The following is a 24914-nucleotide window of genomic DNA, read 5'->3' on the forward strand; positions in this document are numbered from 1 at the left end:
TTGGCATTTTAAGTGTGGCACTTGGCTGTCTCCATTCCAGCTACTGTGGTGCCCACAGGTTGGGATAGAAGATTCAGCAGAGCAAGGGGAAGACTCCTTGCACCATTCTGCACACAAAGCAAATTCTCAGTACCAGCAGATTTGCTCAGCCTATTCCTCCTGATGCGCTAACCCCACCCAGAGAGCAGGATGGAGGAAGCCTGAATGCCATGGAGAGAGAATATAGGCCTGAACCCCTCTGATGTTCAGCCAGCAGAGCTCAGGGGTGCTCCCAGCCACCAGCCTCCCTGGCCTCAGTGGTGCCTTACCTTTGAAGCACACCAGGATGATGTTCCCTCGAGGGCAGCCACCTTGGTGCTGAAGGGAAACACACAGTAATGCTTCCAAACAGCTGAGTGGCTGTCAGGAGGATGGGGCCAGACTCTTCTCAGCTGCCCCCAGTGACAGCACAGGAGGCAATGGGCATGAACTTGAACGTGGGAAGTTCCATCTAAACATGAGGAGGAACTTCTTTACTGTGAGGGGGGCAGAGCCCTGGAGCAGGCTGCCCAGAGAGGTGGTGGAGTCTCCTTCCCTGGAAGCTTTCAAGGCCAGCCTGGATGTGTTCCTGTGTGACCTGCCCTGGCTGCTCCTGCTCTGGCAGGGGGGTTGGACTTGATCTTCAGAGGTCCCTTCCAACCCTACCATTCTGTGATGTTGGTACCATGGTAAAGCAAACCTACCAGTGCCCACTTAACCTCCAGGACTAAGCAGCTCACCCTGAAGAACTGCTACATCTCATCCCCCTGAAGCATTCTTCACCCACAGGATTTAGACCCACACAAGGCTAAGCAGATCCTGGAACTTTCCTCACACATAAGCCAAAGGAGTCAGCATGAACACTTGCTTCTGTGCAGGTCCTGCTCATCACAGGCAGCTGCAAGATGCTGCTTTAGCCACACAGACAGAGCCAGGCAGCAGCTGGAACCAACAGCCCCCTCCCAGAGCTCCCAGGGCTAGACCCAGAGAAAGGCAGCAGCCAGTGCCTGGCAGAGCAGGGAGTTTCCTGCCTGCCCATTCAGCATGGGAAGGCTGATGCCAAGAGAGCTCTGCTGAGAGAAGAGCTGGTACCATCTGCAAAAGGAGCCTGCTGGAATTTATTGACCAGCAAAATGGGCCCAGACACCCACACATGGGAGCAAAAGCAACGTGGGGTGCAGGCCCAGCCCGAGCAGCTGTGGGGTGCACAGCCCAGGCTGCTGCCGAGCTGCTTCCACGGGGGAAAAGGATAACCTTTGGGGGCAGAGGGCACAGCACACCCCCAGAGCACAGGATGGAGAGAGCTGGGCAGCACTCAGGAGCCCAGCAGCAGCACAGAGAAGTGCCAGAGAGAGGCAAGGAGGACACCTGCAGCCTAGTTGCAGTTCTTGGGCAGGCGATAGACCCCTCCGGAGTAGATGAGCTGCTGGTCCCGGACCTTCTTCTGCAGGAAGCCCTGCAGCTCCTGGATGTCGATCTCTGTCACCACTGGGCCTGTCATCACAAACATCTTCAGCATGCTGTGAATCCTCTCCAAGGACAGGCTCTCCAGGTTGGTCAGCATAGCCTGGATGTATGTCCAGAAGAGCTGCAGAGGGGGACAAGCAAGCACAGAACCACAGAATCAGTAAGGGTGGAAAAGACCTCAGAGATCATCCAGTCCAAGCTGTCACCCAACACCTCCTGACAACTAAGCCATGGCTCCCAGTGCCACATCCAAGCCCCTCTTGAACACCTCCAGGGATGATGACTCCACCACCTCCCTGGGCAGCACATCCCCATGGCCAATCTCTCTTGCTGGGAAGAACTTTCTCCTCACCTCCAGCCTAAACCTCTCCTGGCACAGCTTGAGACTGTGTCCTCTTGTTCTGGTGCTGGATGCCTGGGAGAAGAGACCAACCCCCACCTGGCTACAACCTCCCTGCAGGGAGTTGGAGAGAGCAATGAGGTCTCCCCTGAGCCTCCTCTTCTGCAGGCTAAGCAACCCCAGCTCCCTCAGCCTCTCCTCACAGGGCTGTGCTCCAGACCCCTCCCCAGCTTTGTTGTCCTTCTCTGGACACCTTCCAGCATCTCAACATCCTTCCTAAACTGAGGGGCCCAGAGCTGGACACAGGGCTCAAGGTGTGGCCTAAGCAGTGCTGAGCACAGGGCACAATGACCTCCCTGCTCCTGCTGGCCACACTGTTCCTGATGCAGGCCAGGAGCCTGTCTCACACTGTCCTGTGCTGACTTTCACCAGGAATGTCGAGTTCCAGACCCCTCCCCAGCCTCACTGCCCCTCTCTGGACACATTCAAGAGTCTCAATGTCCTTCCTAAAGCAGCAGTAACCCACAGTGATATTGGCACCGGGAGGGAAAGAGCTGCTCTCAGCGTCACACATCCCAAAAGCAGAGCAGGGCCGTGGCTGGCAGGAAGCTCTGCTCTCAGCCACATGGTCTTTAAACAGGAAACATCCAAGCACAGCAGGAGGTGTTGGGATGCAGAGTGAGAGGCAGGATCTGAGGGAGGAGCATGACCCTCTGTGGAGGAACACCAGCATGACACCTCCGGGTTGCACCGAGGCACAAGGGGAGGGTGGAGGGAGGGAGGGAGGAAAAGCACTGCAAGGGAGCACAACACAGAGGAGGCAAAGCCCCAGCTGGGAGTGCTGGGTCAGCCTAAGTGCCAAAACAACCCAACCCTCTCTGGGTGAACCCAAGTGAGATTTGACCATTTTCAAAGACAAAAGTCATGTCCCAGACTTTTGCTTTCTTTAAGCTGAAACAACAACAGGTTCAGAGCTGTCCAAATGGAGCCCTGGGCCTTTTCTGGAGCAAAGGCTGCAATCCAGCACCTGCACCAGTGAGCAGTCACAGCACCACAGCATTGTTAGGGTTGGAAGGGACCTCAAGGATCATCTAGTTTCAACCTATTCACCATGAGACACCCACTTCAAAGAGCCTCATGCTGGACTTAGCCACTGGCAGGGGAAAATGCAAAGCCAAGGAGCAAATGGAATCCATCCCCTTCATCACATGCCCCAAACCCAGCAGCACAGGGTGGCTGTGTTGTCCTGCTGGCTCCAGGAGCAGCTGGGACAGGTGGATGGGTACCTGCAGCTCCTCCTCCTTCTGGTCAGCCTGTGATGCCATGGCAGAGTCCCCCTCCTCATCACTGTCTATCAGAACGACCTTCTCCACCTGGTCCTTCTGCTCCTCCTCGATCACAGTGAAGGTGCCCTGGGGCTCCTCACGCAGGACACCCTGCTGCAGCCACAGGGTCATCTTCCTCTTCAGTGAGGTCACAGGCACCTTGAGCACTTCACTCAGCTCTGTCAGTGTCCAGGTACCTGTGGAGACCACAGATGTCAGACACCAGGACACCTGCCCACCCCCCAGCACGCCAGAGGATGACAGAATCACAGAACTGTCAGGGTTGGAAGGGACCTCAAGGATCAGCCAGTTCCAACCCCCCTGCCATGGGCAGGGACACCTCACACTAGATTAGATTGCTGAGAGCCCCAAGGCTGGGGAGCTGCTGTCAGGAGCTGTGTGCAGTGAAAGCAGATGGGCTGCTGAGATGGGGCCCTGCTGATGCAGTCTCCAAGGAGACCTGGCTGAGCCCTGTGGTAGATCCAAGCCCAGGAACCAGGTCTTGGTCCTGCTGCCAGAGCTCTCAGAGCCTTCAGCCACCCAAGCAACATGGCCTTGCCACCCACCCATGTGAAGCAGGCAGGCAGGCAGGCAGGGTGGCAGTGCTGAGCCCCTGCCACAGCACTCACTCTTGGTCTGGAAGTGCAGGATGATGGCAGCATGCACCGGAGAGACGGACAGGGAGAGGGTGCGATCGGCCAGCTCCACCTCCAGGCTCACCAGGCCCAAGTGGTACTTCCAGTTCAGGGTCCTCATGGCCTGGAGAAAGGAGAAGCACCCACTCACAGCAGATCTTCCAACAGGAACCACTGAGTGCTGCATTACTGCATATGTCCCTCTACAGCCAGGGCCATCTGCACCCCACACACCTCTGCAGACACGAAAGCTGCTCTCCTCCTCGTGAGCCACCCAGCACTGCCACCCCCCAGCTGTCCCCTACCCCCTCCTGGCAAACATTCTCCTTGGCACAAGTAGCTGTCCAGCCCTTGCTCCTCTCCTGCCCAAAAGCCAGTCACTCAGCTCTCAGGTAAGGTAGGCACAGGGTGAGGAAACACTAGAACACCAAGTGGGCCTCTGAGGCCAAGCTCCTACCAGAAATACTCCTCAGAGGCAGGATTTCCTCAGAGAGAAGCAATCTCTGCTGATACTGGTGTGAAAAGAGCACTGCTTGCTGTCTGAGGATGCTCAAGGAGGCTGCTCCTTCCTTGCATGTCCTCCTGCATCCCCTCCCAAGTAATTTTTATAGGCATAGAAAACATCTGGCAGCCACATCTGGCATATAGCTCCAGCAGAAGAGGCAGCACCTAGAGCTCTGAGCTCCCCAGCCTCATGGCACCTATCACCTGGTGTATCATAGCAAGTTCAAGAAAGGACACAGAAAACCAGGGCTGACATGGAGCCAGAGCACAAGTGGACAAGCAAAGAGCAACATCTGCATGAGACACCCAGCTGTGCTCAGGCTGCCTGCAAAGAGCCCTCTGCACCTGCACACAGACACTGCAGTGGCTTGGCAGCTGGGTCTGAATCACCTGTGCCTCACATGTGTGCCCTGCATGCCACCAGGCAAGAACCTGCAGGATGAGGAAGCCAAGGCCACAGCTCTGAAAGTGACCTAAAGCTCTCCCTGCCTTCCAGATAGCTGCTCCTGCTTCCAAGGCATTCTGTATGTGCACAGCAAGATGCCCCTCAGCCCTCTCTCTTTGACTAACAGCCATGATTGAGAGGCTGAAGAACAGAAGACTGCACCATTGTTTCTGTCTGCTCTGTGTACCTCTCTTCCACCTTCCCATGCTGTTCATAAAGCCAGGGATTCCAGCTTTGAGCCACAGTTACAGGGACCAAAAATGCTTACACATAAACTGCCTACCATGGAGGGCCCTCCAGAAGTGAAAGAACAAACCCAGGAGAGACCACAGACAGAAGAGGAAGCAACATTCCCCTAACTCCAGACTCACAGTGGACCTCAAAAAGAGACCATGTTGAAAGAGCTCTTCAGGAGGGCAAACAGGGAAGGAGAGTGCCAGAGCAGAGCAGGTGGGAAAAGACCTCAGAGATCAAGTCCAACCTCTCACCCAACACCATCTGATCAACTCAACCATGGCACCAAGTGCCTCAGCCAGGCTCTTCTTAAACACCTCCAGGGATGGGGACTCTACCGCCTCCCTGGGCAGCACATTCCCATGGCCAACCTCTCTTTCTGAGAAGAATTTCTTCCTAACATCCAGCCTAAACTTCCCCTGGCACAGCTTGAGACTGTGTCCTGGTGCTGGGTGCCTGGGAGAAGAGCCCAACCCCCACCTGGCTACAACCTCCCTTCAGGGAGTTGAGGAGAGCAAGAAGGTCTCCCCTGAGCCTCCTCTTCTGCAGGCTCAGCAACCCCAGCTCCCTCAGCCTCTCCTCCCAGGGCTGTGCTGCAAACCCAGCCCAGCAAGGCCAGGGTGCCACACTTCTGCTACAGAACTTGGGCCAAGAAGCTTCGACCAGATAGAGATGCCCAGGAAGTGCCACCTCAGCATCCACTTAACCAACAAACTGCTGCACTTCAGACAACTCCCTTCCCTGACTGCCATCCCCCAGGCACCCCAGCAGGAGATAAACCCTGCTTTTGGCAACAGCTAAGCTGCTGCAGTTTCTAACCCTGATTGCCCCTAACCCCCCTCCAGAGCCAAGCCTGAAGGGCAGAGGTCTCTTCTGGGCAGGGCTGAAGCTGCCTCACCTTCAGTTTCTCGTATTTCTTGGAGTAGGCTTCCATGGCTTCCTTGACCTGCTCTGGAAGCTCCAGCTTCTCCTCCTTCAGTGGTGGCCAGAACTCACTGGAGAGGATGACAGCAATGAGGCTGAAGGGAGGCCTCTCCTCCTCGGGGAGCTTCTCCTCCTCGTCGCGGATGTTGGCGTTGATGCGCCGCGAGTCAGCCATGTCCTGCAGGAGGCAGAGGAAGCTCAGCAGCTCCTTCTCTTCCACAGCAGGGCTAACCCTTAGGACAGAAGCTTAAACAAGGTGACTAGTGTTGTCTGCACAGGATGACACTGGGGACACTCAAAAGGACCTGACCACCTCTACTAGCGTGTCTGCTACATACTCAGAAACATCTGTGGGGAGCTTGAGTAAAGGCCTGCAACTCAACACTGGCTTACACTGGAGGCCCTCCAGACCTCTGCTCTTCTCACAGGGCCCCAAGTGAATTCATCTGCACAGTCCCAACCCCAGAGGAGCTGGAAGAGCCCAGCTCCTCAGTGCCAGAACACTGCACTGCAGGAAGGGCAGGGGAGAGAACAGCACCAGAGCAAGCATCCTCCAGAGAGGATGACAACACACAGGGCTCAAAACCAGACAGGATTTTGAATGCACTTTTGCTGCCCACAGCAAGAAAAGGATGTGGAACAGCTGGAGAAGGTCCAGAGGAGGCCATGAAAATGATCAGAGGGCTGGAGAACCTCCCCTGTGGGGACAGGCTGAGAAAGTTGGGGATGTTCAACCCGGGGGTGGAACTTTTGATGAGGGCTGGGAGTGCCAGGACAAGGGGCAGTGGCTTTGAGCTGGGAGAGTGAGACTGGAGATGAAGAAATTCTTCAGAGTGAGGGTGATGAGACACTGGAACAGGTTGCCCAGGGAGGTTGTGGCTGCCCTCTCCCTGGAGGTGTGCAAGGCCAGGTTGGATGAGGCCTTGAGCAAGCTGTGCTGGTGGGAGGTGTCCCTGCCCATGGCAGGGGGCTCGGGGCTGGATGATCTCCAAGGTCCCTTCCAACCCAACCCATTCTATCGAATCAGCTCCTCACTGGGATTCTGGGAATGCCATTTTCTTAGAAGACCCTCTTTGGGTCATTCCTCAAGCCCTTCCCCAAGTGTGCTCAAACACCCAGGAGTTGAAGGGAAGCAGAGTTACTTTCAGCATGACTTCACAGTAGTGCATCTGAGCTTCACCAAAGCGCAGCTTCAGCAGCTCCACGTTGCGGATCTCCCTGGGGAGAAAAGCAGCACATCAGGCACAGGGTCCTCAGACAGATGAGCCAGGCTTGGCCTCCACCCCTCACAACACAGCCACAAAAGGTCCCTGGCACAAGGGTGCCCTTCCTAGGAAGCCTTGCAAGGCACATTATCTGAACAGGCTCTAGCACCTAAGTGAGGAACAGTCACTTCCTCCACAGGGCAGCAGCCTTCTGAAGACCTTCCCACCCCTTTCCTTTGCACTTAGCCACCCCCTTGACACCACAGGGCAGCCACAGCCTTTGGTGAGCCACCTGCCCAGGACTGCCCACCCCTGATGGGGCTTGCAGCAGCTGCAGTTCAGAGAAAGGAAAACCACTGCAGCTGCTGAATCAAGAGACACAACTGGATTGCAGCTGAGGTCTCCTGATTCTTCATCCCTTTTCCCCCCCTTTGACACTTCCTGCTGACCCTGAGCAGCCTGAGCAGGTTGTAAGAGGCACCAAACAGGTGGGATGGAGCTAAGGAGGTGTCAGTGCCTCCAGTTTCCTACATGCTGGTCTGTTAGAGCAAGCCAAGGGCAGGACTGAGCTGGAAGCAGCCAAGAAGAGGTGAGGGCATGAAATTCTAGGTGCAAGCCCAAAGCTGCAGAGGAAATGGCCACAGGCACTGCTGCCTCCAGAACCAGCTGGTAGAGAATCATTAAGCTCAAAAAGACCTCCAAGCTCATGGAGTTCAGCTGTTAACCCAGCACTGCCAAGGACCAGAATCACAGAATGTTAGGGGCTGGAAGGGACCTCCAAAGCCAGTATAGCCCCCCTGCCAGAGCACCCAGAGCAGCTCACACAGGAACACAGCCAGGAGGGTTTGGAATGTCTCCACAGGGGGAGACTCCACAAACCCCCTGGGCAGCCTGCTCCAGGGCTCTGGCACCCTCACAGGGACAAAATTCTTCCTCCTGTTTCCATGGCACTTCCTCTGGCTCTGCTTCCACCCCTGCCCCTTGTGCTGGCATTGGGCATCCCCCAGCAGAGCCTGGCTCCAGCCTCTGGGCACTCCCCCTGCACAGCTTTAGCAACAGCAAGGAGGTCACCCTCAGGCTCCTGCTCTCCAAGCTCCAGAGCCCTCAGCTCCCTCAGGCTCTCCTGAGGAAGATGTTCCATGCAATCATTTTTGTGGCTCTGCACTGAACTCTCTCAAGCAGTTCCCTGAGGTCCTTCTCAACCTGAGGGGCCCAGAACTGGACACAATACTCCAGATGCAGCCTAAGCAGAACAGAGGAGAGAGGGAAGAGAACCTCTCTTGACCTACAGGACCAAGTGCAGAGCAGGGCAGCAAAGCTGGTGAAGGGCCTGGAGAATAAATCTTAAGAGGAACAACTGAGGGAGCTGGGGATGGTTAGTTTGAAGAAGAGGAGGCTGAGGGGAGACCTCCTTGCTGTCTACAACTACCTGAAAGGAGGCTGAGAGAGGCTGGTGCTGGTCTCTTCTCACAGGTAATTAGTGATAGAACAAGAGGGAATGGCCTCAGGCTACAACTGGGTAGGTTTAGACTGGACAGCAGGAAGAAGTTTTTCCCAGGGACTGGGAACGTGCTGCCCAGGGGGAGACGGTTGAGTCCCCAAGCCTGGATGAGCTCAAAGATGGTATGGATGTGGTGCTTGGGGCTATGGTTTAGGGGTGAGCCTTGCAGAGCAGGGGTGTGGGTTGGACTTGGTGATCCTGAGGCTCTTTCCCAGGCTGACTGCTCCCGCGACGCTAAGCGCAGCCCTCCGGCGCGCTCCCAGGGCCGCGCGTGAGGCGCTCCCTCGCTGCTGAGCCGCCCGCGGGCTGTGCAGGCCGGCTGCTGGGCCTGGCCTCACCTCTCGGCGCTGTAGTTGAAGTGGTGCAGCAGCCTGTCGGCCAGCAGCGTGCGGTACTCGTTGATGAACAGATCCTTGCTGCCGTAGATGCTCACCAGCAGGCTGATGATGTCCGAGGAGCGGCGCTTGGAACTCGACTTCCCTGGGGAGAGCCAGCACAGCACAGGGTCAGGCTCCCGCCTGCATCGGCAGCAGCGTGGCCAGCAGGGGCAAGGGAGGGCATTCTGCCCTGTGCCCAGCCCTGCTGAGGCCACACCTGCAGTCCTGTGTCCAGTTCGGGGCTCCTCAGCTTAAGAAGGACATTGAGAGACTTGAAGGTGTCCAGAGAAGGGCAACAAAGCTGGGGAGGGGTCTGGAGCACAGCCCTGGGAGGAGAGGCTGAGGGAGCTGGGGGCTTTCAGCCTGTAGAAGAGAAGGCTCAGGGGAGACCTTCTTGCTCTCTACAACTCCCTGCAGGGAGGTTGTAGCCAGGTGGGGGTTGGTCTCTTCTGCCAGGCAAGCAGCACCAGAACAAGAGGACACAGTCTCAAGCTGTGCCAGGGGAGGTTTAGGCTGGATGTTAGGAAGAAGTTCTTCACAGAAAGAGTGATTGGCCATTGGAATGTGCTAACAACCCTCTGCTCCTCTCTCTCCTCTCTGGGGCAGGGAAGGGTAGCAGGAAAGGGGAAGCTATTAGCTGCCCTGGTTTGTCCAGGGGGAGTTTTGTGCTGTTTATCAATTGTAAATACCTGCAAATATTGCATACTTTGTCCATGGTCATTGCATTCCACTGCAGATTGTAGTTCTGCTTGTAAATGCAGCTTCATTTGCTCCCAGCTGAGCTGGGCTGGCCATTTAATGTTGGGGAGGAATTTTCAACCCACCACAGGTGGGGGTTGGAAGGGACCTCTGGAGATCAGACAGGCTGACCCCACTGCTCAAGCAGGGCACCCACAGCAGCTGGCCCAGGACCACAATGGCCAGGGGGGGTTTGGAAGCTCTCCAGAGAAGGAGAGTCCACAACCTCTCCAGGCAGCCTGCTCCAGGCCTCCAGCAGCCTCACACCAAAGAAGATTTTCCAAGTCTGGTCATAGCATCTAACCTGGATCTGCATCAACTGGGTCAGGAACCCAGTCCCCTGGTTCTGAGATGTCATCATCACTCTCCTGGCCATTCTCCAGAGTCACTGGGTCAGCTTTGGAGAGCTCATTTGCCAGATCCCCAGAGCCCTCTGCGTCCCCGGTGAGCCCAGCCACGATCTGCCGCACGGTGTCCTCCCGAGTCCTGCCACGGGCAAGGGAAACAGTGAGTGAAGGGAGGGCAGGGAGAGGGGATGTGCAGGGCTGCCCTGCCAGCCTCTTACCTCAGGTACTTCCTGATGGGCTCACAGGCGACCTCCAGGATAACCATGGAGGGGTCAAGCTCTCGCAAGGCCTTGATGGCCGAGATGTAGAGAGTGATGATGTCAGAAGTGTTGACTCCTGCAGGAGAGGGGCAGAAGGGGTCAGAGGCCCAAGCACAGAACTTGGATGTCAGGAGCCTGGATGCTCCAAGCCCTCTGCTCAATCTGTGGAGTGTGAGGTGAAGGGTGTGCTGCCCTCCTGCCCCAGCCATAGAGGGAGATCAGATCCACGTGTCTGAGGAACCAGTGCCAACCACAAACGCAGGCTCAGAGACCCCTGGGAACCAGATGAGCCTGGACTGTGTGTTTGGAGCTCAGAGCACACACAGCAGAGCAGCCTTCACCCACCAGGAGCAAGGCCACACTCGAAGCTCAGCTCCTCACCACACTGAAAATGAGGCAAGAAGGGGCTGGGATACCAACAGTGACTGCTGCCCTGCACACCCCAACACCGAGAGCTCCCAGCGGGCACAGCCTGGCTGCCACTCACACCTCACATGGAATCAGGTGGGTCCCAGCAGATCCCTGCTCAGGCCTATGTTCCTTACAGTGGTAGGACATATGTGAGGATATAGAACCCAGTAGATCCCCATCATGCCCAGGCTCCTTCCACTGTGGGGCCAGACAGAGGAACATAGAACCCAGTAGATCCCCACCATGCCCAGGCTCCTTCCAGTGTGGGGATATACAAGGGGACATAGAACCCAGTAGATCCCCATCATGCCCAGGCTCCTTCCAGTGTGGGGCCAGACAGAGGAACATAGAACCCAGTAGATCCCCACCATGCCCAGGCTCCTTCCAGTGTGGGGATATGCAAGGGGACATAGAACCCAGTAGATCCCCACCATGCCCAGGCTCCTTCCAGTGTGGGGACAGACAAGGGGACATATAATCCAGTAGATCCCCATCATGCCCAGGCTCCTTCCAGTGTGGGGCCAGAGAAGGGGACATGGAACCCAGTAGATCCCCATCATGCCCAGGCTCCTTCCAGTGTGGGGCCAGAGAAGGGGACATGGAACCCAGTAGATCCCCATCATGCCCAGGCTCCTTCCAGTGTGGGGCCAGAGAAGGGGACATGGAACCCACCAGGATGCAGAAGTCGCATTTCCAGAGCGCTTTTCAGGGAGCTGAGCAGCTGCTGCCTCTGATTAGTCCTTTCCAGGCAGAACTTGAGGTCCTCCACAGCAGGCTTGGAGTCTGGGAAATCTACAGAGCAAGCAGAGCACAGAAACAAGCCACGCTCCGTGGGGAGACAGGAGGAGACACCGTGGCCTGTCAGGAGCCGGAGAGGCATCTGTCACTCATCTGAGCCCTCGAGCGAATGGACACTGAGCTTCAGCACGGGAGCCAGAGCCTCAGCCCCCTGGCCACTGAGGCTCAGGGCAGGCAGGGCAGGCTGCCACCTACCCCTGATGATGCTGAAGAGCTCCTCGATGCGCATGCTGGCGTAGATGCGGTAGAAGAACCTCTGGACGTGGCACCGCCAGCGCCTCAGGGTGCTGCTGGCTTCTGGGGCGGAGCGTGCCCAGGGACCATCCTGCAGGAAAACCCTGCTCAGCCAGCCTATCACCTTCTCAATCCACTGCACAAGGAGAGGGAGAGCACAGAGATGCTGAAGGCACAACCACGCTTAGAATCGTAGGAGAATCACCGAATGGTCTGGGGGGGGAGGGGAGCTCTGAAGGTCACCCAGCACAACCCCCTCTGCACTCAGCAGGGACATCCCCAACTAGATCAGGTTGCTCAGAGCCTTGGCAAGCCTCACCTTGAGAACCTCCAGGGATGGGGCCTCAACCACCTCCCTGGGCAACCTCATAGTGAAGAACTTGCTCCTAACATCCAATCTCAATCTGCTCTGCTCTAGTTTGAAGCCGTGGCCTCTGGTTCTGTCCCTGCAGGCCTTTGTAAACAGGCTCTCTCCATCCTTCCTGTAGCCCCCTTCAGGTACTGAAAGGCCTCCTCACAGCCTTCTCCAGGCTGAACACCCCCAGCTCCCTCAGCCTGTCTCCATAGCAGAGCTGCTCCAACCCCCTGATCATTTTCTTGGCCTCCTCTGGACCCTCTCCATCAGCTCCATGTCCTTCCCATATTGAGGGCTCCAGAGCTGGAGGCAGCACTCCAGGTGAGGTCTCAGCAGAGCAGAGCAAAGTGGCAGAATCACCTCTCTGGACTGCTGGCAACACTGCTTTTGATGAGGGACCTTGCCAGGCTGGACAGATGGGCAGAGTCCCAGGGCAGGAGATTGAACACATCCAAGTGCCAGGTTCTGCACATTGGCCACAGCAACCCCAGGCAGTGCTACAGGCTGGGGGCAGAGTGGCTGAGAGCAGCCAGGCAGAGAGGGACCTGGGGGTAGTGGTGGACAGCAGCTGAACATGAGCCAGCAGTGTGCCCAGGGGGCCAAGAAGGCCAAGGGCATCCTGGCCTGCATCAGGAACAGTGTGGCCAGCAGGAGCAGGGAAGTCCTTGTGCCCTGTGCTCAGCACTGCTCAGGCCACACCTGGAGTCCTGTGTCCAGTTCTGGGCCCCTCAGGTTAGGAAAGATGTTGAGCTGCTGGAAGGTGTCCAGAGAAGAGCAACAAAGCTGGGGAGGGGTCTGGAGCACAGCCCTGGGAGGAGAGGCTGAGGGAGCTGGGGTTGCTTAGCCTGGAGAAGAGGAGGCTCAGGGGAGACCTTCTTGCTGTCTCCAACTCCCTGCAGGGAGGTTGTAGCCAGGTGGGGGTTGGACTCTTCTCCCAGGCAAGCAGCCCCAGAACAAGAGGACACAGTCCCAAGCTGTTCCAGGGGAGGTTTAGGCTGGATGTTAGGAAGAACATTGGAATGGGCTGCCCAGTGAGGTGGTGGAGTCACCATCACTGGAGGTGTTTAGAAGGAGACTGGATGGGGTGCTTGGTGCCATGGGTTAGTTGATGAGATGGTGTAGGATGATGGGTTGGACTCAATGATCTTGAAGGTCTCTTCCAACCTGGTTTATTCTATTCTAAAGGGACAGGGCTGTAACTAATGCAAAGCAACTCAGTTTTAAGGGCTACAATTATTATCAAATCCACCCACTTTTCCTCCTGGCTTTATCTTCCCAGAGTGGTCCTGCCACAGCCTGATTAGCAGCTGACACTCCAGACTGCTGTGTCTGAAAGCTGGGGTGCTGTCAGCACTCCTACTTCAAGCACAATGCTGCAGTCCTCCCCTGTTTTCCCTGTAGCTTGCCAGGCTTGTACTGTTTCTATTCTTCTCTTAATATCTTCCTAATTTGGATCCCACTCCTGCTTTTTTTTATTGTTCTTTTCAATCACAGCCTCACAGAACTGTCAGGCCTGGAAGGGACCTCAAGGCCCAGCCAGTTCCAAGCCCCCTGCCATGGCCAGGGACACCTCACACTACAGCAGGTTGCTCACAGCCACATCCAGCCTGGCTGCAAACACCTCCAGGCAGGAGGCTTCCACCACCTCCCTGGGCAGCCTGTGCCAGGCTCTCACCACCCTCCTGGGGAACAACTTCTTCCTCACATCCAATCTGAATCCATCCATCTCTAGTTTTGCTCCATCTCCCCCCAGTCCTATCACTCCCTGACACCCTCAAAAGTCCCTCCCCAGCTTTCCTGTAGCCCCCTGCAGATACTGGAAGGCCACAATAAGGTCTTCTCAGAGCCTTCTCAGCCCCAGCTCTCTCCTCCTAACTCTGACATGCTCCAGTACTCTGTAGTCAAACACTCTGGGCTGTCTGAAAAGGTCTACCAGGGGACATCCTGCAGTGCCTGACAAGCAGAAAGAGTTCCATCGTCTCCAGCACCTTTAAAACATCCTTAGACAATCTCCAGGTCATCCCAAAGCATTTCACACAAGGGAGTGCTGCACAGCAGCTACAGGGAAGGAAATATCCAAGGACTGATGGTGTCTGGAGGTGACAAAAATGGCTGCTGGGGCAAAGAGTGAGGAAAGAGGTTGGAGTGAGGTGGGGCTTGGTCTCTTCTCCCTAGTGGGAAGGGACCTTTAAAGCTCATCCAGTCCAACCCCCACACAGTCAGCAGGGACATTCCCAACTAGAGCAGGTTGCTCAGAGCCCCAAGCAACCTCACCTGGAATGGTTCCAAGGGTGGGACATCTCCCACCTTTCTGGGCAACCTGGGCCAGGATCCCACCACTCTCAGTGTCCAACATTTCTTCCTTAGATCTAATCAAAACCTCCCCTGAGATCCAGCCCCATGTGGACAGTGATGCCCAAGCCACACTCTTTCATAGGGAAGAACTTGCTCTTGCTCTTAGGAGGTGTTCTCCCCTTCCATCAACTCAGACTGGTTCACACAGGAAGAATCAGCAGCTGCTGCAGTACTTCTGCAGCAATTTGGATGATGCTTTTTCTGTGGGGTCTGGGCTTCCTTGCAGCCCAAGCAGACTGATGAGGCTTTGAGGGTTTTGCCTCCCAGCAGGCAGAAATCCTCTGCAGCTCCCTTTGGAACAAGAGGGAAAGGTCTGAAATTGTGCCAGGGGAGGGTTAGGTTGGAGATGAGGAGAAATTTGTTTGCTGCAAGAGTGGTCAGGGACTGGCAGAGGCTGCTCAGGGAGGTGGTGGAGTCCCCATCCCTGGAGGGGTTCAAGAAACCTGTGGCCATGGCACTGGGGTCATGATTTAGTGGCCATGCTGGTTTTGGGTTGATGGTTGGACTGGATGATCTCAGAGGCCTTTTCCAACCCAAACAATTCTCTGACTCTGTGGAATCAGAGCAACCACAGAGAGCAGCCTGGGTTGCATGGCAACCTGACCTCATGTTCTGCTCCTCAACACAGGCAAAGGCAATGTCATGCTCCAAGGAACACACACAGCACAGGGCAGGCCTGCAGAGCCAGCACTGCATCCTGCAAAAGCCCTCCCCTGGAGGGGAACTTTGCTTTAAGGTCACTCTGGGTAAAGAGCACAAGAAAAGCTCAGTTTAAGGCAGCAGGAAGACTACAGGGTACCAGGTGCAAGGAAGCATTTTAAACCTCTATTAAGCCAGCTGGTGAGATCAATACCAGAGGATCACCTCCCACCTTCGCTTCAGTTTTTAAAGGGAGGCTGAAAAATTGGAGATAGAAAACAGGAACAGAAATTCAAATTAGTGAGCCCTGCTGCCCAGGGAGAGGGCCCTCTGTAGGCTTGGTGGCACTGCATGCTCTTGTGGCTTGAAAACCAGCAAAGCCCTCAGCAGCTCCCTCATTGCCATGGGCCAGGTGAGGCACAATCATGGAATCACTCTGGTTGGAAGAGACCTTTCAGATCATCCAGTCCAACTATTAACCCAACACTGCCAGGTCACCACTAACTCCTGTCCACATCTCCATGGCTTTTCAATCCCTCCAGGGATGGTGACTCCACCACTGCACTGTTCCAAGGCCTGGCAATGTTTTGGGGATGAAACTGTTGCTCATGTCCAACCTAAACCTCCTCTGGTGCAACTTAAGACCACTTCCTTTCCTCCTGCTGCTTATTCCTCAGGAGAAGAGACCAACCCCCACCTGGTTCCATCCTCCTTTCAGGGAGTTGCAGAGAGCAATGAGGTCTCACCCCAGGCTGAACAACTCCATTTCCCTCAGCTGCTCTACAGGATTTATGCTGTAGACTCTTCCCCAGCTTCACTGCACAGGTCAGAGCAAACCTTCCCCTCTAACATCACTTAAAGCAGGGAGCTTTAACCACCTCTTCTGCCAGGGAAGGTGCAAGTCACAGAATCACAGAATCAGTAAGGTTGGAAAAGACCTCAGAGATCATCAAGTCCAACCTGTCACCCAACACCTCCTGACAACTAAACCATGGCACCAAGTGCCTCATCCATGCTCTTCCTAAACACCTCCAGGGATGGTTACTCCACCACCTCCCTGGGCAGCACGTTCCAACGGCTAACAGCTCTCTCTGGGAAGAACTTTCTCCTCACCTCCAGCCTAAACCTCCCCTGGCACAGCTTGAGACTGTGTCCTCTTGTTCTGGTGCTGCTTGCCTGGGAGAAGAGACCAACCCCCACCTGGCTACAACCTCCCTTCAGGGAGTTGGAGAGAGCAAAAAGGTCTCCCCTGAGCCTCCTCTTTTCCAGGCTAAACAACCCCAGCTCCTTCAGCCTCTCCTCACAGGGACTGTGCTCAAGACCTTTCACCAGCCCCGTTGCCCTGGCCCAGTCGCAGCCCTGGCCCAGGTGTGCTCAGGTGGAACCCACTTGCAGTCAGAGCTTGCAAAAGCAGCTTGAGGAGCAGCTGCACAGCCCAAAGGCAGGGCCCTCGCTGCCCACAGGCCCTCCTCACCTCCTGGAACTCGTTGAGGAAGGAGTGCTCGTACTCGCCCCGGCACCGCTGCTCCATCCTCTCCTCGATCATCCTGTGCAGGATGGTGGTGACGGCGTCGGCGCTCACCCTCTCCAGCAGGTGCAGCTGGCGCCTGCAGGCAGACAGACACCAGATCAGAGTGCATGGAAGCGAGGGGACAAGGACACAAAGACCATCCCCACGCCTGCAGGCACCTTCCTCCCCTGGGAGCCACGGACCCAGGCCTAGCCCTTCATTTACAGGCTCTGAGAAACAGACAGACACACAAGGTGTGCAGCACTGCTGCTGGCCTCTCCTCCTCAGGAGCATTGGTTTTGAGCCATTTCATAGGTGCAGAGAACGGTATGGGGTAGAAGGGATCTTAGAGACCACACAGTTTCAACCCCCTGCCATGGGCAGGGACACCTCCCACCAGCACAGGTTGCTCAAGGCCTCATCCAATCTGGCCTTGAACACCCCCAAGGAGGCAGCATCCACAGCCTCCCTGGGAAACCTGTGCAGAGTCTCCCCACCCTCACTCTCAACAATTTCCTCCTCCTCTCCAGTCCCAGTCTACCCTCTCCCAGCTCAAAGCCATTGTCCCTTGTCCTGGCACTCCCAGACTTTGTCCAAAGTCCCTCCCCAGCTCTCCTGGAGCCCTTCAGCTACTGGAAGGCTGCTCTGAGGTCTGCCTGGAGCCTTCTCTTCTCCAGGCTGAACAGCCCCAACTCTCTCAGCCTGTCCCCACAGGTGAGGTTCTCCTCTGGACTTGCTCCAACAGTTCCATGTCCTTCTTCTGCAGGGGAAACTAGAGCTGGGCACAGCACAGCACACAGGGTCTCATGAGAGCAGAGCAGAGGGGGAGAATCACCTCCCTCATCCTGCTGGACACGAAGCATTTGCAGCTTTGTGGAGAGAAGGTCTTAGAGCACGAGGAAGACATTCTCACATCTAAGGAGTGGAACTTTCTGTCTAAAGCTCTGCTCTGGTTCCACCACCAGCTGGCAATCAGCTTCATCAAGTTCTCTCCCCAGTACTGCCATACAGCCTGACCTCACACAGCCCTGCTCCCGTTTCCAGCCACCAGAAATCCTGCTGCTGCTCCCCACCCAGCCCAGCTGCTTGCTCCGAGGGACAGCCACCACCCCGCAGCCCACGCACAGGATGTCATTGAGCTGCTGAAACTGCTGCATGGCTGTAGGGCACCAGCACTGCTCCCTCTTGCTGCTGCAGCCGGCGCACAGCAGGCCCTCCCCGGCGCCCTCCTCGCTGTCGCTCTCCGGCTCGGCCTCGCTCATGCTGCTCTCGCACTCGTTGCTTCCATCCTCTCCCTTCCTCCACTGCCTCATGTAGATCTTGAAGGTGCGGCTGTAGAACTGCTGGATCATCTCCTGGAAGGACTTGGTGGTGGAGAAGAACAGGATAGCTTTGAACATGGTGTAGACCTTTTCTTGCAGCATCTGAGCACCTGTGCCCAGGAGCAGGCCTGCCTTGGTCCATCTCTCCAGGAGCTCCAGGCTGTTCAGGTAGGGGTCCAGGCGGCACTTGAGGAGACAAAACGCGTCCAAGAGGAGCGAGGAGCACTGGGCCTCCTCAGCTGTGTTTTCATACTGGTTGATGCTGTTCCAGAACTCAGGCCCTATGTTCACCTGCAGGTCTGTCTGTAGCACCTCAATGAACCACTCCTCCACGACTGAGTGCAAGTCGTAGCACCGCAGCACCTCCAGGGCCGCCCGTAGCTCAGCATCCTTCAGCGGCCCCACAGGATCGGACCTCGGTGCTGCCTGAGAAGCGGAGATACCAAGTTAAGCAGCACGAAAATGTCTCCAGGAGGAGCTGTGGCAGAAGAGACCACTTGTCCCAAGGAGCAGGGACCAAATGCACATGGTGTCTGCTGCCAAACAGCACCAGGCAGATCCTGTTCCCCCATGGACAGCTCAGCTTGCTGCTGGGAGCCAAGCGCCCAGCGCCCAGCACTGGCCACTGCTGTCCCTTCAGGGCTGCCGCAGGATCCAGGCACCCAGCTCTGAGCACAGGAGGGACCTGAGCCACTCTCAGGTCCCCCAAGAGCCAGGCCTTAGGGCAAAACCTCTGATCAATGTGAGCTGCCTCTGGGAGTGAGCAGGAGCACAACATCTTTTTGGCTTTCCTGGCCAAACAGTGAAGAGTGGCACAGCTGGACCCCCCTGGCCCTTCCCTGACAACTCCCCCCCGGGCCAAGCAGCGCCAGATCTCCGCTTTCCCGGTCAGCAGCTCCCGGATTTCCCCCCCAGCCCCTCGGCAGGGGTGGAGGGGACCGGCCAGCCCGGGGGACGAAACTGGGACCGCCTCAGCCACCCAGGGGTATGGGGGCACAGGGAAAGGAGGGGGCACAGGGAAAGGAGGGGGCACCGGGGAACGGCGCAGTCCTGCCGCAGTCCTGCCCCAGCCCTCCCCCCCCGGCCGCCCGCCGCCCTCCCCCCGGCCCCCCGCAGCCCCCGGCCCCCCGCAGCCCCCGGCCCGCCGCCTCACGCCCGGCTCACCAGCCCCAGGGCAGCGGGCGGCACCAGGGCGGTGCTGAGCGTGTGCCAGGCGGCGGAGAGCTCGGCGCCCGCCGGCCGCTCCATCAGGCCCCGCCGCAGGAAGAGGCGGAGCGCGGCCGAGCGTTGGGCAGGGCCGATGGGCAGGGCCGGGGCCATGAGCGTGGCCGGGCTGGGGGCCGCCGGGCGGGGGGCAGCCGTGCGGGACTACAACGCGGACCTGCAGGAGGGTGAGCGGGGCCGGGGCCAGCGGCGGGGCCGGGGCCGGGGCCGGGGCCGGGGCTGAGCGGTCGGTGTCGCGCAGGGCTGGCGGAGCTGCGCGCCCGGCGGCGGGAGCTGAGCGGCCGGATCCGGGAGGAGCAGGCGGAGCGGGACCGGCTGCAGGGGCGGATCGTGGCGCTCACCAAGCGGCTGCTCCGCACCAGCGAGAGCCTGGCCCAGCTCCTGGCCGAGCGCGCACAGCTCGACGGCGTGATCGCCGAGACAGAGGCGGCCTGCGCACAGGTAACCAACCCCTGCGCACAGGTAACCAACCCCTTACGGCCAGGGTTAACCCCCTGCGCACAGGTAACCAACCCCTGCGCACAGGTAACCAACCCCTTACGGCCAGGGTTAACCCCCTGCGCACAGGTAACCAACCCCCTGCGCACAGGTAACCAACCTCCTGTGGCCAGGTAACCAACCCCTGCGGACAGGTAACCAACCCCTGCGGACAGGTAACCAACCCCTGCGGACAGGTAACCAACCCCCTGCGCACAGGTAACCAACCCCTTACAGGCAGGGTTAACCCCCTGCGCACAGGTAACCAACCCCTGCGCACAGGTAACCAACCTCCTGCGCACAGGTAACCAACCCCTTACGGCCAGGGTTAACCCCCTGCGCACAGGTAACCAACCCCCTGCGCACAGGTAACCAACCTCCTGTGGCCAGGTAACCAACCCCTGCGGACAGGTAACCAACCCCTGCGGACAGGTAACCAACCTCCTGTGGCCAGGTAACCAACCCTTTACAGGCAGGGTTAACCCCCTGCGCACAGGTAACCAACCCCCTGCGGACAGGTAACCAACCCCTGCGCACAGGTAACCAACCTCTTATGGCCAGGGTTAACCCCCTGCGGACAAGTAACCAACCCCATATGAGCAGGGTTAACCCCCTGTGGCCAGATAACCAACCCCTTATGGCCAGGGTTAACCCCCTGCAGCCTGCACACGGTATAGTATCCCCAGTACTACCAGGTACTCTGTGTACATTCAAGTACCCTCCTTAAGTCCAAGGTCCCCTTGTCCAGGGCTCCCTTCCCAGCCCCAGGGCCACTCATCCTACCCTGGCCCCGGCAGGACCAAGCTCCTAGGTCCCTGTTAACAGGAAGGCTGGGCAGGGGAGTTGCTTTGGTGCTGGTTTGAGCTGGGGGAGAAGACATTGCGAAGTACACCAGCGTGGTCCCTTGGAACAGACCCCTGCATAAAGACCAGCATTTGGAGGGGAAAAAGGTGGAGGAAAGACTTTGACCCAGCAGACCATGCAGTTGTCATGCTGTGGTGAGAGCTGGTGGCCTGCTGAATGCTCTTTCTGCCCAACTTCAGTGTGATTCCCTCCATCTTTAATGGAACTGTCTTATCTAAAGAGTAGAAGTGTTGGACCAGTAAGAGTGGGAGAGAGACACATTCTCATCTTCCCTCTGTTGGTAACAACGAGCTGTTTGGCTCTACCCTTCCCCTGGAAGCTGCCTACATTCTCCTCCTTTTCCCATGAGGGTTTATAATGTGGTCACTAACCTGTCAGAGCCAGGTCACTTCCCAGAGTCAGTACTCTGACGTGAGGCTGGAGCCATTTTTTTCACCTTACTTCAAGATCTGATGGTTTGGGGCCAAGGGGCAGGGGGGGATAATTCCATACAAATTTAACAGCTTTGAAGTTGTGTTGCAAAAGCTACACAAAACCCCAGCAACTTTGAAAAGAAAGCTGACCTCAGATGCAAGTCACAGCCCCCTGCCTACAAATGACAGCACCAAGCTGGGGCAGGAGTTGATCTGTTAGAAGACTCTCCAGAGGGACCTTGCCAGGCTGGACAGAGTCCAACAGGATGGCATTCAACAAGTCCAAGTGCCAGGGGCTGCACTTTGGCCACAACAACCCCAGGCAGTGCTGCAGGCTGGGGACAGAGTGGCTGAGAGCAGCCAGGCAGAGAGGGACCTGGGGGTACTGGTGGACAGCAGCTGAACAGGAGCCAGCAGTGTGCCCAGGGGCCCAAGAAGGCCAAGGGCATCCTGGCCTGCATCAGGAACAGTGTGGCCAGCAGGAGCAGGGAGGTCATTGTGCCCTGTGCTCAGCACTGCTTAGGCCACACCTTGAGTCCTGTGTCCAGTTCTGGGCTCCTCAGTTCAGGAAGGACATTGAGAGACTTGAAGGTGTCCAGAGAAGGGCAACAAAGCTGGGGAGGGGTCTGGAGCACAGCCCTGGGAGGAGAGGCTGAGGGAGCTGGGGTTGCTTAGCCTGGAGAAGAGGAGGCTCAGGGGAGACCTCATTGCTCTCTGCAACTCCCTGAAGGGAGGTTGTAGCCAGGTGGGGGTTGGGCTCTTCTCCCAGGTAAGCAGCACCAGAACAAGAGGACACAGTCTCAAGCTGTGCCAGAGGAGGTTTAAGCTTGAGGTGAGGAGAAAGTTCTTCCCAGCAAGAGAGATTTGCCATTGGAATGTGCTGCCCAGGGAGGTGGTGGAGTCCCCATCCCTGGAGGTGTTCAAATAAGGATTGGATGTGGCACTTGGAGTCATGGCTTAGTTGTCAGGAGGTGTTGGGTGATAGGTTGGACTTGATGATCTCTGAGGTCTTTTCCACCTTTGTTGATTCTATGACTTTGTGTTTGTTGAAATGAAGACACTTCAGCAGGTAAAAGCAGTGGTGGTGGGGAGAGGGGACACAGCCACCCTGTGACCAGAAACCAGCAACAGTTCCTTTGCCATGGATGCACATCTCCCATAACTGCACTCCTTACCTTCCCCCAGCCCCTGGCAGTTGCAGGACTCTACCTTCCTCCACGGATGAGGCATCAAGATCCTGGCACTCTACTGGTGTCTTGTCCTGCAGGGCACTCACCTTCATCTCTGATCACTTAGTGCTTTCCCCAGGTTCACAGGCATGTAGGTGACCTTTGAGACTCCAACTCTGCCTTCACACTGTTAGAATTGTCCACTCTGCTACATCTAAAATGGTGAGGGGGACAGGCACCAAGGGCTCCTAAACCCACTGCAGCCTTCCTTCCTAGAGCATCCTAAGTGGGACCTTTGGATTACGTGCAACACCAGCTAAAAATAGGGGGAAATGAACAAAATGAAAGAGTTAAGGGCAGTGTGGAGGTGGAGTTAGTTTTGAAGCAAGAGGGGAAGCCAGATGCAACTGCCAGTTGTGCAGCTGAGCACCATGTAATAGTGATCTAAAATCCCAGGGATAAAGAAGAGGAGGAGAAGAGAAGGGAGGAGGAGAAGAGAAGGGAGGAGGAGAAGAGAAGGGAGGAGGAGAAGAGAAGGGAGGAGGAGAAGAGAAGGGAGGAGGAGAAGAGAAGGGAGGAGGAGAAGAGAAGGGAGGAGGAGAAGAGAAGGGAGGAGGAGAAGAGAAGGGAGGAGGAGAAGAGAAGGGAGGAGGAGAAGAGAAGGGAGGAGGAGAAGAGAAGGGAGGAGGAGAAGAGAAGGGAGGAGGAGAAGAGAAGGGAGGAGGAGAAGAGAAGGGAGGAGGAGAAGAGAAGGGAGGAGGAGAAGAGAAGGGAGGAGGAGAAGAGAAGGGAGGAGGAGAAGAGAAGGGAGGAGGAGAAGAGAAGGGAGGAGGAGAAGAGAAGGGAGGAGGAGAAGAGAAGGGAGGAGGAGAAGAGAAGGGAGGAGGAGAAGAGAAGGGAGGAGGAGAAGAGAAGGGAGGAGGAGAAGAGAAGGGAGGAGGAGAAGAGAAGGGAGGAGGAGAAGAGAAGGGAGGAGGAGAAGAGAAGGGAGGAGGAGAAGAGAAGGGAGGAGGAGAAGAGAAGGGAGGAGGAGAAGAGAAGGGACCCCCAAAACACAACAATTCACTGCAGAGCCTACTGCAGAGCCTGCTGCAGGAGGTTCTCTGCCTCATGCTCCAAGACATTAAATGCTTGAGGAGTTTTGTATTCAGGGCCTGGGCATGAACCAGTGAACACCCCCTAGCTATTCCCACAGCGAGACGGGATGAGATGTCCCCGAGCGAGTGTAAGGGCTGCCAGGTAGGTCAGCTGAATTTGAAGGGAACTCCTCAGAGGAACACTTAATTTATGTAAAAATAAGCTATTTTTCTTTCTTTCTCTTTCTTTCTTTCTTTCCTTCCCAGATCCTGGAGGCATTGCCAGCTGACCTGAAGCGAGGGGCTAGGGGTGCCGGTAAAGCCGGCGAGCCGCAACACACTTCCAAAGGACCACAAGCAGGTGAAGAACAGCATGGCTAAGCTGCTTTAATAAAAACCTTTGCTTTGCAGAAGTAAATTTTCCTTCCAGATGCACTTTGGTATTAGTTAGAGAGCTACTACAGTTAATCCTCAAACCCTAGGGAGGAAGGTAGGCATCTACCCAAAAAAACCCCAAAGCCTTTATTTTGAGCACAGTGACACCGAAGCATAGCCCAGGAGGTGAAGCTTCTGCCCTCAGAGAGCATTCATCTTGCTCTGCCAAGAGCAAGCTCAGGGTTCATCTGCTACAGACAGGGATTGGAGGATGACTGCAGGTAGTGCAAAGGCAGCACTCAGTGAGGTGCCAGTCACAGCTGCAGGGGAGGGCAGTAACCTGGCAGACGTGGGGAGCACCCTGGGGCGCCGCGCTCTCCTCTCCTGCAACACTGCGCTCCCACACTGCCACCCAGCCTGCCCTGACCAGAGGAGTTGTAGGCACAGAGCTCATTCACTGAGGACAGCACACAGAGCACCAGAGCAGCTTTGCACTTGGCTGAAGTCCCTGGAGGAAGGTGCAGGGTATTGTTGGCTTTAGCATTCCTTGTTGATGCAGAGCAGACCGAGGACAGGGCAGGTCAGGCACCTTGTCCCTGACTTTAACTGCAACTTTAGCTTCACCACCTGCAAGTTTGTTGAGCTGCACATCTTGAGAGAGAGAGAGAGAGAGAGAGAGAGAGAGGGCTGCCCTCAACTGACCTGAGCCTTTCCACAGTGCTCCCTGGGACCATCTCTGTTGGGAAAGCTGTGTGTAGCCTTTTCTTCAAGCATAGACTCCTCTGGCTGTGTGCACAGCTGCCAGCTGCAGGCAGTGCTCAGGGTTAACTGCACACAGCTGATCACTTACTCACCCCTTAAATCTAGCAGTCAGTAGCAGTCCTGCAGTTTTCCACATGCTACCCCAGTCTCAGCACCTTGTTCTGAAGTGTTTCACTAATGGAAGAAGCCTCAGCAGATAGCCCTCACTGCTCTTTCCAGGGTGCTTGTGTCACAGGCAGACACACTGCCAGCCACAGGCTGCTCCTGGGAGGTCACACAGGGAACTGAGCTTGACTTAGCTTGAAAAGGACAAGTGCAAGGAGGTGGAAACTTCCTTTGTGGCCCCCTCCAGCCAACAGCTAACAAACTGCTGAACATTTCATTCCTTTGAGTTTCTTTTCATTATCTTTCCAGGAATAATTAGGCAGCCAGGGCAGACAGAAGTAGGTATGTCCTCACATTTAGCCCTGACTGCTAGCAGAACAACCTTTCCCCTGCTGCTCCAACACACACCAAAAGAAGTGCAAGGTGAGCAGAGCCATTAGCTCACAGACCAGCATCACCTTGAGCAGACATTCCCCATCCAAGAGCCAAACCAAGGAATGCATCA

At 56.5% G+C, this 24914-nt stretch overlaps 2 protein-coding genes across 2 annotated transcripts; one reads left to right on the forward strand and one right to left on the reverse strand.

Moving 5' to 3' along the window:
* Nucleotides 1-1016: 1016 nt before the first annotated feature.
* Nucleotides 1017-19198, reverse strand: ANAPC2 (anaphase promoting complex subunit 2). The gene is made up of 13 exons (XM_054174464.1): nt 19109-19198; nt 17748-18370; nt 16587-16719; nt 11725-11899; nt 11404-11523; nt 10279-10396; nt 10018-10199; nt 8937-9078; nt 7035-7110; nt 5867-6070; nt 3780-3909; nt 3112-3347; nt 1017-1606 (listed from the first exon to the last, which is right to left on the reverse strand). The coding sequence occupies exons 1-13, from the start codon at nt 19190-19192 to the stop codon at nt 1394-1396; spliced, it is 2436 nt and encodes an 811-aa protein (XP_054030439.1). The 5' UTR covers nt 19193-19198; the 3' UTR covers nt 1017-1393.
* Nucleotides 19199-19244: 46 nt separating this feature from the next.
* On the forward strand, nt 19245-23872 carry LOC128898642 (microtubule nucleation factor SSNA1-like). Its single transcript, XM_054174187.1, has 3 exons — nt 19245-19335; nt 19410-19609; nt 23435-23872. The coding sequence occupies exons 1-3, from the start codon at nt 19245-19247 to the stop codon at nt 23546-23548; spliced, it is 405 nt and encodes a 134-aa protein (XP_054030162.1). The 3' UTR covers nt 23549-23872.
* Nucleotides 23873-24914: the final 1042 nt, after the last annotated feature.

This window comes from Dryobates pubescens, chromosome 29 (genome assembly GCF_014839835.1).
Source record: "Dryobates pubescens isolate bDryPub1 chromosome 29, bDryPub1.pri, whole genome shotgun sequence".
Taxonomy (NCBI): Eukaryota; Metazoa; Chordata; class Aves; order Piciformes; family Picidae; genus Dryobates; species Dryobates pubescens.

Coding starts and splice junctions, on each gene's coding strand:
- ANAPC2 (XM_054174464.1), bottom strand. CDS start 19,192: ATGGAGCGGCCGGCGGGCGCCGAGCTCTCCGCCGCCTGGCACACGCTC. Junction 16,720..17,747: donor CAGCAGCTCAATGACATCCT/GTGCGTGGGCTG, acceptor GTCTGCCTGCAG/GCGCCAGCTGCACCTGCTGG. Junction 11,900..16,586: donor TCCTCAACGAGTTCCAGGAG/GTGAGGAGGGCC, acceptor CTCCTTGTGCAG/TGGATTGAGAAGGTGATAGG.
- LOC128898642 (XM_054174187.1), top strand. CDS start 19,245: ATGGGCAGGGCCGGGGCCATGAGCGTGGCCGGGCTGGGGGCCGCCGGG. Junction 19,336..19,409: donor CAACGCGGACCTGCAGGAGG/GTGAGCGGGGCC, acceptor GGTGTCGCGCAG/GGCTGGCGGAGCTGCGCGCC. Junction 19,610..23,434: donor CAGAGGCGGCCTGCGCACAG/GTAACCAACCCC, acceptor TTTCCTTCCCAG/ATCCTGGAGGCATTGCCAGC.